The following is a 12,840-nucleotide window of genomic DNA, read 5'->3' as shown; positions in this document are numbered from 1 at the left end:
CACATTTTATCAAATATTATTTTAATATTTTATTTATGCCTGAATGGTAATGAAAGTTTTTCCTAAAGTCTAAGCATTATTTTCTTATCTCCAGAAGATACGATCGAGTCAGTGAATGATATAGAAGCATCCGGTGAAGAATTCAAATTCATAAAAAGCAACATTACTGCATTTTAAATTGTTTAACGGTGGCACGCTGTAAACACAATTAAAGTTTGTTAAAATTGGTAGATGAGCTGCTGTAACTTTTAAGTAATTGTAACGCACCCTAATCGTTCATCTATGTCAGCGTTTCCCAACCTGTGGTACGCGAAAAATAATCAATAATGGCGGACATAAAATTAAAAAAAAAATAAATCCTAAAAACTATGTAAAAATCTGCTTAAAGAGGCTGATAAGTTCCTACCCAAGCAAAATTAAATTTAATTGGTACTTACAGGTAGTTGAATGCTTAAAAGAAATTAATTTAGATGATCTGGGCACAAATATAATAATCCTAAAGAAGAACTTTGTAAATTAATTAATAATTTTGTAGAGAAAAATATGAACACAATTTTTAATTATTTAGAAAAAAGTTTTAAAACTAAGATCTTACACTTTACAAAGTTTATAAAGTGAACATGAACTTGGAACTCCTTTGTAACAGATACATTGGTATCTCTATACAAATAAAGATAATAATGATTCTCGGAATAACAAATTTCACGAAATAGTCATTTTTACGAAGTGGTACAATTTAGCATGATGTACCACCAAGTGGTACGCGGGCCAAAAATGATTGGGAAACGCTGATCTATGTGATTCAATACCCCATAATCAATAATTCTGTTCAATGATTCAGCAATTAGCTAGTATACTAAAATAAATGAAAAAGGTACATCATAAACTTTAAGAAAAAACAAAGTGAACATTGGGCCGAACTATCCCACTTTACGGAACCCTGATTTAAATGGATAACTATATTTACTTATCCAAATAACCTGTGCATTACTGATTAACTCAAATTCAACACTTTTACTTTGACAGGACAGTATTGATGATGACCACTAACCATTCAGACATTTCATTGGCAAAAATAAAAATTTCAAGTTGCCTGTATTCTATTTTCGTCAAGAATTGAATTAACTCCTGTCAATTATTATCCAATCCGTGTTACTCATAAGTATGAGAGTGAATATGCAATAGTCTGATGGGAATAACTCACTTATTCAATGTTACCGCAGATAAATCTTCTTGGAGGTGGAAGACCAAATACTGTTATTACCTTCATAACCTGAGCTAAAAAAAACCTTTCACTATGATACAAACATGAATATAGCATGATCACTCTTATACTCATGAGTAAGATCTACCACGGATTAGACAATAAACATTTTATTACGTCTTCCTGCCGAAAAGGAAAGGTCTAAATACTGCTAGAAAGTATTGACCATTTCCTTTCACTAGTTTGGCGTGAGCATGTCACTATTATAAGTTTGAGACTTCTTCAAATACACTCTGTACATGAAGTTAAAGATCTCTTATTGTTTCTGTCTACATGTGATACAAAAACTGCCTGTTTAATACATAGTGAATTATACCTGAAGAAGTGTTTTCTATCAACAAAAAAAAAAAGTCGAGATTTTTATCGATTTTTTCTCAGACATTTGACTAGAAAGAATAGTAAACATTTTTACCTCTTAATTGTGCCTGTTCACCCTCTTCGTTAAAATGCACGCATCCATTATTGTAAGCTTCAATCATTAAAGATTTTATCTACAATTTAAAAATAAGGATTAATAACTAAGAGAAAATCAAATCAAATCTCATAAAGTAATTTTTATGCGAATTAAAAAAAAAAAAACTGTAGCTGTGTCTTGGACACGGCCGTGTGTTGTACGTGAATACGTTTGCGTTTAGGGTTATATTTTTTATAGAAAATATTTGTATTTATGTATTTAGGATGAAATCAAGGAAACAAATAATTACTGTGTTACAATATAACTTTTTTAATTATAGGTCTGTGATACGAAAAGTACGACACAAATGGCATACAAGATACATCGAGATTTCTGGTAAACGTTAAATCAATATAGGTATTACCTAACGTTGTTGGAGAAGTTTCAATATAAGACAAATTGAACTCGCTGAACATGAAGTCGGGCAATGAGCGGTTTTGTGAGACATCAACTTTAAAGTCTCCAACTATCATAATTGGTGTAGTAAGATCAGGCTCGTAATCGGGTATAATTTTAGCGATGTTTTTGGGATATTTTAACAACGATCGTAAAATAACAGCTGGATATACACACACTCGAGTACGAATTTGAAGATGCCATTGGCCTTTACGTTTACTAGACAGACATCACCAGCTTTTGCGTCTTTCATTTCCAAATAAATTTCCGAAATGTCAGTGTTAACTCTATTACAATCAGTGAACCTATTAATGTTGCGATATATGGCGACTCCACCGGCTTTACGACTTGATGATGATGATACCGCTACCGATGATGTAGTTGCAATTTTTTCTGTTCTTAGCGGTATTACAATATGATCTCAGATCAAAGCCAGGCACATTATGTCCGAATGGATTGTTGACAAACGTCGTAGTGAAACGTGCACTAGCTGCTGCCCAATGTGTCTTCATAACCGATGATCGAATACAATCTATGGCTGTACAGTCCGTTGTCGATGTAGAAGCGATTTCATCATCCACTTGCATAATTTCAACAGCCCCAGCTGCAGTTGTACTGACACCGTCGTTGATCCGCTCGGCTGCATTCATTCTTTTACGTTCCCGGCACAGCTTGACTCGGTCATATGGTATTTTATTATTACCATTCGATTGTACTTGAGAAGCCCTTTCCAACCGTATACGATCTCTGTATTTGGTTTTGGCTTTTCGACGCGTATAGGCCGATATTATATATTTTTGATAATATTTTTTTTATTCTATCAACTTCAGTAACTGGAACAGTGAACATCTTAAAAAATAGCTCTTCAGTTTTTTAATCAATTGTGCAGTTGTTATTGTGAGTTGAAACGTAAAAATTTTCGCAATTGTTTCTTACAATTTAGTAGTTCAATTGTACGAAGTTTTACGAAAATTCACCGAACTGTTTTCGTGAAAATCGTGATTTAAGATTGAATAATTTATTAAAAATTAATAGAGATTTTCTAGATCAGTGTGCAGAACTGTAGAATCGTGGGGATAGCAAGTCTGTGTTTATAGTTTAAAGTCACCACTGCTGATTTTATTGTTCTTATTTCTTTATCTATCTTTCTATTGTCTAATATTTATAGCATGTTCCATAAAGAAATCAGCGAAGAGGTAGGCGGAGACAAACTTAGCGGTGCGGACACCCCTACAAGTATTTCTATAATGCTTAATAAATTAGATTCTATTTCAAAAGAAATTCAGAGCATCAGAGCAGATAATAGCAATATATTAAAACTGTCCGGTAGGACAGTTGTATAAGGGTTGATTAATAACAGTTTTATAGTTATAAAGAAGACTTAAATAATTAATTTTGAACATCGAAAATAAAGTAAAAATACAGGAAGCAGAGATCATAAGAATTAAAAAGGTGAATACTTTATTAAAGAAATAAATAGATGATTTAAAATCAAATTATACTCCGCGATCTCCTGATATTATTAAAATTTTGAATATCCCTAAAATGCAAGCTGAAAACCTTTCAACAGTGCTATCAAAAATTGGCGAGACCATTGATTTCCAAATACATACAGAAAAGTTAGACTTCCTCTACAGAGGTAAAGCTTTAAATCCATCTTGTCCGCCAGTCTACGTCAAATTTATTTCTCGCATTGACAAAGAAAAGTTTTTGAAACAAAAGAACTTGAATAAAAATAAACTTAACACAGAAATATTTGACTATTCTCCTGTCTCACCTGTCTATATTAACGTTAAGTTATGCCAACCTACATTAGTAAGCTCTAATATTACATGGAAACTGCACAATAAATACCGGTAAAAACAAAGTATCAACAAGCAGTAACTAAAGAACAGTTTAAAACTCCACTAGCACAGGCCCTGATACATCTATTCCATATATTAAAAATTCACTCAGAAACTATCAACAAATGTCATTAACAGCAATGACTGAACATATTCTGGACAGGCTTGGCAGCTTTTGGAAAAAAAGTTTCGACAATTTGAAAAATGACGCTTTATAAATGGAACACAAATTTCTATTCACAATCTTGAAGTGGAAATCAAACTTTGAAGATGGATGAAAATCCGGATCTGGCTGCCCGGCCTAGTTAAAATAGAAAAATTCAGTGTGAATAGCTAGATATGATCGCTTGTCTGTGGTTTTCCTCACCATTTCTGTCGCATTTTGCTAGCTGCTCTAAAAAAAAAACAACACTTTTTACCAATGATTGTTGTCACTGACTCCAGCTGTTGTTTTATTATTATAGTCTGCCAATCACAATTATTATTTTCTAGCTGTATCTATTTAGTTTTAACAGGTTGTTAAACCGAAATCTACGACTGAATTTAAGGCAACATTAATGTCATCGAGTAGCATTGCAAAATCGAAGCAGTAATCTAACTAAAGATCAGTTTAAAAACTCCACTAGCTCAGGCCTGATATATCTATTCCATATATTAAAAAATTACTCAGAAACTATCAACAAATGTTTTAGAAACTACAAGATTAACAGCAATGACCAAACGTATTCTGCACAGGCTTCGTAGCCTTTGGAAAATGACGAATGAATGAAATATACTTTCAAAATAAATAATAATTTGTTTCAATACTGTATTAAAATAACTGACCTCATCAAAAACATCATGACTCTTGGAATTCAACTCTTTTGGTCTTGGAGGTAACATGGCATAGTAATCAGCCAATGGTGATTCTGCGTTGTTTTCATCATACAACTACACAATAAAAACAATTAATTATTAATAAAGATATTTTTTGTTTAAATGTTAACCTTAATATTAATGTACAACAATAAGATGGCGTTTACAAGAAAAAGGTAGGCATTTCTTCAAACGTTGTTTGAAAACAAACTTAAAAATACCTGATTTGAAACAAAAAAAAAGTAACTTCTTTTTCCTACAATCGAGCAGAAAACTTTCTTTAAAGCAAGATTAGAAATTTACTTTTTTTGCATTCTCACGTGTACAGAAAGTAATTAATAAATTTTGTGATTAAGGTTTAGGAAAATCTACTACTGATTGTGGAACTCAAGTTTTTTTTTAAATTAAAAATGTAAGATTTTTAAAGCCACCCCATAGATAAGATTGGTCACGAGATTAGATTAAGTAATAGCAACTAAATATCACCAAAGAGCAGATCACCAAAGAGATCATGTTGGAACATGCTTGCTACCAGAATTTCATCACCACAAGTTACAGAACTTTTTTTAACTTTTAACTTTTACACATAAGAAGGTAATTTGTGACATGCGCACCATCGTAAATAACAACCTATTCAAATAAGCCTAAAACAGATGATGCCCAAGACACAAATAAAAAAGAAAAAGGCGTATGGATAGAGTTATAAGATAATTTACAAAATAAATAAAGCTATTCATTTCCAAGACGGTATTCTTAAAATTTCTACCCAAACTGTTTTATAATAATATTCATAAATATTTGAATATTTAACCATATTAGCAACAACATTGTTAAAAAAAAAAATTAAATAAATAATTAAAAGAAATTAAAATTAATATATGAGTAGATGGTTAGTCAACACAGTTCAAAGTAGGGAAGGGATTAGCTATGTGCGGTTATGGGATTCCCATGCGCCCGGGTTCGAATTCAGCTGCTGGCTCTTAGATTTTTCTCTTCCTCGGAGCTTCTTACAGCTCACTGTCCGGTGGATGGACAGTGTTGTCTGTAACGACAGAACACTGTCCGGAGGCCGGCAGTGCACTTAAAAAAAGCTCCTCCGGGGCACCGATAACCTTAGATGTTGATGCGCCTTAAATCATTTTTTAAAGAAAAACAACAGTACAAAGTATATAAAACGAATTACTACTCCCGCACAATATTTACCTCTTCAAATTCATCATTTTCATTTGGTGAAATCAACATTTTCCTAGTTTTTCTTAGAACTGTATCAAATTCCTTTCTACCTTCCACACTTTCCTAAAAACATATTTGGAAAATAGGAGGAATTTTAAAGAATTTTTGCAAAACAAAAAAAAAATAAAATGAATGAAACCTACTAACTAAAAATTATTCAATAAACAAATGAAAAACACAGAAAAAAATAAAATAAAATAAAACAAAAATCAAACCTTATTAAGGGGAACAATAAGATATTCCAATTTTGGAGATTCTTCATTGTCTGCTTTAATATTTTCAATGGCGGTTGACTAAAACATAAAAATTATAAAATAAATAAATAAATAACAAGTAAAAAACTTTTAAATGAAATAGAAAAGATAAAAATTAAATATGAAGCCACAAAACAAAAAATAAACATAAAAGAACACCATGGCCTATAAAAAGAATCTCTTTAAGGACCCATGTCCTGTGTTGGCTGAAGTTGTAAATGAATTACGGTTTGATTTTTGGTCATCTACTTTGGTGTCCCACAGGAAATTTCTAAAATTACTTTAGAAAAACATTTCAAATAAATTGGTAGATTAAGAAATATTTGGCTTTTAGTGTATATGTTATGATTTGACTTGATTTTATCCAGTTCTTTTGGACAAATTGATAAATTAGATGAACAGACAATTGTACCACAAAATCACTGTTCATTTCTAATTTTAAATTTTTGCTCTTTTCCAATTTTGATGTAAGTTAATCTTATTCACACATAGAAATAAAAAAAAAAAAAAAAAAAAATGGGAAAATCAATGTTTTGTAACATTACCCAGTGAAAACTAAAAAAAGTTGTCTAACTGGAATGTTAAAATTTCTCTCAATTGTAGAGATAGTTGTAGTCTACATTTGAACCGAATTACACAGTTTTCCTATGGATAGAAATCGAGATATAACGAATCGAAAGTTTTGGGTTTAGGGTAAAAAAAGAGATATTATCTGCATTATTACAATGAATTCTCGTCAAGAGATAAAAAGACGTAAAGAGCAAAAGAAAATTTAACTTACGTCCAAAACCACATAAGACCACAGATCATCCATAATTTAACTCAAAGTAAGAAAAACAACGTCCAATGGGCAAAAAATATTACTTTTCTGAACTGAGCAATTTTTTAAATCAAGAACATCTGCACACCTAAATTACATTACATATTCCTAGTGTGTACTTCACTCTGAACACTTAGTGTAAGTATTGCATACATACTAGTGAAGAGGATTATGACTCAATTTAATAATAAAAGAGGAAAATACTTTCTTTCTGTATATCCCCACTCGCATTTTTTTATTTATTTAAGTGGGGAATATTCTTAAACTAGAAGAGGAAATAACAGTAAAAGAAGGAGATACAGCTGGAAAACTTGGACGCTTTGTTATTAACTAGAAATGCAACTGGGGGAAATTTTTTTTCTTTATCAGGAAGTTTCCTGATTGGCTGATTATGATTTAAAAATACATAATATACGAGCGGATAAAATCTGATGTTAACACATATGCGACTTTTGCTTACTGTTTAAATGTTCAAAAGTTGTATAAAACATTTCTTAACTTAGGTTAGGAAGGTGCCACTTCTTAAGCAAACAACATCCACCACAAGTTGTCCAATTAACCAATGATAACGGATTTTTTTTCCTAGTTTATTTTGAGATGTATAACTTAGCGAGTAAATAATGAGGGGAAAAGCCAATACTTGAGCGGTAATTTTGTCAGCTGATAGTGAAGAAGTTTTAAGTTAAAAAAATATGAAGAGATATAAAACTTTTGTGCATCCAATGTCAATTTATTTGGGAGAGCCACATCATTTTAAATTTTATTTATTTGAACCGTTTAATAATAGTATTAGTTATTAATTTATAATTATGATTAATAAATCAACGTTCTTAAAAGTCAAATGCTAAAATTGTAACTGTAGTCACTAGTTGAAAACATTACAATATTTTCTTCAATTTCAAGTTTTAAATTAATATTGAATTATAACTTATAATGTTTTTTCAATGTTACGCTTTTTCGCGCAGTTTTCTTAACCAGTTAAGCGCGAAATTTAGTTTAAAAAAAAAACCCAGAGTGTGAGGAATTAAAATCAAACAATGACGTGTATACACGTCGAACGCAGGGCAAAACAACCAAAAAAGTTTACAACGTCATAATAGTTACTGCAAGCGACTTTTTCTGCAATCTCTCTGGGGCTTGAGATTACCAGAGCATTCTCTGTGCTCATTCAAAATCTTGCAACGCTTCACGTATGCATTGCTCTAGTTAACTAGAGACGCAAGAGCTTTTACAAAGATGAAAAGAGAGCTTTGAATTCTGTGCAAAATGAAATCATGCTCGCACTGAGAGGTCTGAACCTCTATCTAAGGTAAAAAAAACGGCATTGCACAAGGGTTGAGAGCTTCTATTTGTGTGCGTAATTCCCCAATCTCTAAAGAGGAGACCAAACATGTACTAACCACTTATCATTTGGCTGACTCCCTCCACCCCGCTTCGTATAAAAATACTTGGAGGTTCTATTGGTAAGATACAAGGAAACATCCCACCAAATAATATTCTTATTTCTTTATTAAAATTTCGAGTTTTTATAGTTAATGGCAATCATAACGAGTATACACGTCGAACGCACCGTAACAGAGATTTGGTTTGACGTGTATTCACGTCAAACGCGCCTAACTGGTTAATAGGTTTTTAAACCTTAAAATTCATTAAAATAACACTATAGTTAAAATAATAAATAACACTTCCTTTGGAACCTTCATTACATGAATTTCTAACGAAGCAAGTTTTAAAAAAGAATATTATGAGAAGCGACTTTTATACAATTAGTTAGTACAAACAAATTAATAGTAAACAGAAAAAGTGAAATAACTTCTGGTAATGTCTAAAAGGTTTTTTTTTTTGTTATTGTCTGGTCTCAAATACGACACCTAAACGAGATATGAAATGAGAATTTTTTATTTCACTTCTTAAAAAAAACAAAACAAAAAAATCAAATAAAATAAGTATTAAAAACATACTTTTACTTAAATGTAAACAATCCTACGTCCTTGGCTACACAGGATGTATGCACAAATAAATATGGAATTCATGCAGGTTTTTTTACAAGGTAACTGACTTGACAGTTTAGACACAATTATAAAATGACAAAATTTTACACACAAAATTATTTAAAAAATCAACAATTTATAAAAAAAAAAAAAAACACACAAAATTAATAATATTCAAAAAATTAAAAAAATGTAATGTACAAATTATAAATAATTTGTAAAAAAACAAAAAAGCAATACACGTTTAGAGTAGAACGTGTATACTGATAATGTTTATGGGCGCAGTTCTTGGTGCGTTGAATCAGATAAGATGATACAATGTTTTAATTTACGAACAATCCCCCTACTCTAGCGCCAAAAATGGAATATAAAATTGTACCTTTTTTAATTTCAGAGAAACAATTAACCAATTAAAAGAAAGTTTTTCTGCGAGACTAATTATGTACTTAAAAACAAAAAAAAAGCAAGCGATGTAAATCTATTTACTGTCTGGTTTTTTAAATAATAGTTACATCATTTTTAGCTTGAAAAGAATAATTACAATAGTCTGGCTATTCAGTGAATTCTAAATAATATTTTTTTTTCCATTTTATTATTTTAAAACATCTTAATATGAAAACTGTAGATTTTCTTAAAGCACTTGATTTTGTAAAGAAATTCATGTCAACAGCTAGACAACCCACACCCAATCATTTTATTGTTCCCCCTCTCAAGACCTCAAAACTTTGTATACAATAACTAATAGCATAAGAAGATTGATTATTATTATTATTATTATTTCTTTATTTTTAGTAAACCTTGACTGGGTATTAGGATATAATAGTGCATTAGTCTCTTGAATACAACTTGTACCTCCGTCAATGTACTTTTAAATTAAGAATTTGCGCTTTACGTATTACCTACTCACACAATTCACCAGGGCTTGCATATGTGGTAGTTAATAAGTGCAACAATTTGAGTTTATCGATACCAGAAGCCAACTCTAGCTAAATCTCTCTTACACACTAACTCACACACTACCACAGAATAAAATTCATGGCCATTTAAGAACTTTTAACAGCTACAACAATTTCTATGAAGAAATTGATTTTACAGGATCATATGCTCTAGAAATGGAGTCCATTTCACCTAAATCTAAAAAAGAGGTTTAGAAATACTAGCTGGCGTCCATTTCGGCTCTAAGACTTTAGGCTATCTTATTTCAATTCCCGACTAAATAGGCTAAGAGGTATATTGAGTTTACTAACTACCAAGGGTAGATGAGTTAGTCTCCTGCGGTGTGTGGAACAGCTTTAGGAAGAGAGCAGTGTTACTTATCTATTGGCTATAAGTTGGTGTGAGACTGCTTGGACATTCAGGAGTATTCGGTAAACTAAACAAGATCTTCCCTGTATGAAGGCCCAGATATTCAGGAAAACCCGGGGAGGTGGATTCCTAAGACAAGCATTCGAAACACTTTATCCTTGTTTAAAAAAAAAATCTGTTAAATATTTGCTTCTTAAGAACCATATTACATAATAAAGAAGCTTCCGAAAAATAGGTGAAATTCAGGATGAAACAAGCAAAGAATGCAACATTCGGCCATTTGAAATAGAAATCGTTATTGAAATAAAGATAGGAATCTTTCGAACAATTACAAAAAAGCTATTCGTAGGAAAGATGCTTGCAGAACAGGTTACAGGAACAAAGGGTTTGCAAAATAAGATTTAAGTAGTGGAGATTACGTTCTTTGAATAGATATTTTGGAAAACAAGAAGAAAGCAGAAAGAGGAATTGAAAAGATGAAGAAAATAATAGAAGTTGAGGAGAGAAAATTTTGAGGAAAAAATGCTATCGTAAGAACATCTCTGAGAGGAATGAGGTCTTTGAGAAAAGGAACATTGTGTCTTAGTCCTAGACGAATGAGGTGAGAAAATGTTCATTAAAAAAGAAATGGCACAAGAGGCTCAACAGGCGTTGATTAGGGTATCAAAAAGAAATGGAAAGGAGTCTTCGGATTGGACTGCAACCTTTGAAATAGGAAAGGCATTGCCAAGTCCTACAGAAAGGCTTCAACAAAACTTCTTTGAATCACTCAGCGGGTAAAGCTTTACTAGCTATTTGTCTAGGAATCTTCCTTTTACATTCCTCAACAGGAATACTTGCCCTGATAAATCATAGAACGTGCAGAAGTGCACAACTCTTGGGTTTACTGAATCCACAGACAAATTCTTCCTTATCACACTTTTACACATAACAGAACAACATTGACATGAAAGACATGGACATCTGAAGGTGTTATTTTTTAGTCACTCTCTGTTCATCTACAACTGATATAACTGAAAAATATTGTTACTAAAAAGAAGTGCTTAAAAATTCAAGACCGTATCAAATCTTAATTAGAATTTTCTGAACAGTAATTCCTCAAACTTAATGAGGAAATTATTTGAAAGCAAATTATTGTGGAAATATAAAAATGTATGTAGAGCAAGTAAAAGGAAATTGATAGTTATATCAGTAAGAGAGAGATAAAAGAGACAATGTAAAAACCTTCGGGTAGTAATATAATTGTTTTTTCAGATTACATGGTAAAGTTAATTCTTAATGTATAAGAGATTAAAATCGTTAAAAAAAAAATAGTGCAGACGGTATCAAAAGTGCCCAAAATTCGAAGAGAGATAATTAATTGTTTAGTGAACTAAAGGAAAAGAAAAATACTAAATTTAGTTAACAATTTAATTAAAATTCTTTATTTGAAACAAAATTGTCTTACCATATAATGCAAACTGTTAATTTTCTTGGATTGATCATCTTTATTAAGGCGAGGAACATATGGCTCTGAGTAAATGTGGGCACTGTTAGAATTTTCACTACGAACTGGTGATTCATTTAGTCTGTCGTAAATCGGTCCATTATTGCTGGGTACTTTTTTCTTTTCAAAAGCATTCTCAAAATTCTTTATAAATGCTAATAATCTCTCTTTTGGCATTCTATCAGTTTCTAATGGTTGTTTAGACTGATCGTTTTCGTTATTGTTGACAAGATCGTTATTCGAGTGAGTATTTTGCTTTTTATTATCAGATCTGCTCTCTAAATTTTTGAGATTTCCTCCTAATTCCATTTTGGGTGGTGTTTCTTTTTTTATGCCATTAACGTTATGAGCAAAAGTCCTAGGTGGTTTTCTTGGGGCAGGTCCGCTTGGTAATGGTGCTTTCAAAGCTTTCTTAAGGGTGTCTGTTAATGGTGATGATAAAACCAAATTTTTCTGAGATGTAACACTATTTATGGGTGGAAGTTTATCCTCGTTTCTCAATTGTTTCTTGCCTGCAACTGATTCTTTAGCTGCCAAATTAAATTTAACCTTAGATTTATCTGATCTGAATGCATGCGATCTCTTAATAACGCATTTTGTCGATGGTTCGCAATTATTTAACAAATGATGTGGTTTGACAGCTAAAGGTGGTTTAATTGGTTGTTTACTTACATTAGTATTACGCGTTAGTGCTGTTACTCCTTCAAATCGCTGTCTAATTTCTTGCACTCTGGACCTGTTCTCCATGTCATTGTTACTGCTGTAGTGTATTTTCCTCCCTTTACTTTAAGCAAATAAATAAATTAATCAATACACTTTTCCTGCAACTTTTACTACCAAAATTTGAAACCTTTACTATAACCTTGTTTCTGTTTGTGAATCACCTCAGAGCAGGTGAAACATCTACTACAGTGGTTGTGAATCACTGGAATCAAATA

At 31.6% G+C, this 12,840-nt stretch overlaps 1 protein-coding gene across 3 annotated transcripts in view; it reads right to left on the bottom strand.

Annotated features, from left to right (window-relative positions):
- The window catches only part of LOC141448553 (DENN domain-containing protein 2B-like), a 25,150-nt gene extending 12,310 nt beyond the window's left edge, over nucleotides 1-12,840 (bottom strand). The window contains exons 1-5 of one of the 3 annotated variants that reach the window (XM_074116974.1): nucleotides 11,864-12,840; nucleotides 6,262-6,339; nucleotides 6,017-6,109; nucleotides 4,784-4,888; nucleotides 1,677-1,755 (exon numbers count right to left, since the gene is read on the bottom strand). In XM_074116974.1, the coding sequence (XP_073973075.1) occupies nucleotides 1,677-1,755; nucleotides 4,784-4,888; nucleotides 6,017-6,109; nucleotides 6,262-6,339; nucleotides 11,864-12,649 (1,141 nt within the window). In that variant the 5' untranslated portion in view covers nucleotides 12,650-12,840. The remainder of the gene's footprint in view (nucleotides 1-1,676; nucleotides 1,756-4,783; nucleotides 4,889-6,016; nucleotides 6,110-6,261; nucleotides 6,340-11,863) is intronic. The other 2 variants (XM_074116975.1, XM_074116976.1) reach the window with 2 other exon arrangements.

Source organism: Rhodnius prolixus, unplaced genomic scaffold, assembly GCF_049639745.1.
Source record: "Rhodnius prolixus isolate KJV_2025 unplaced genomic scaffold, Rpr scaffold_2, whole genome shotgun sequence".
Lineage (NCBI taxonomy): Eukaryota > Metazoa > Arthropoda > Insecta > Hemiptera > Reduviidae > Rhodnius > Rhodnius prolixus.
Note: the sequence above shows the minus strand (reverse complement) of the source record. Positions and strands in the feature narration are given on the sequence as shown.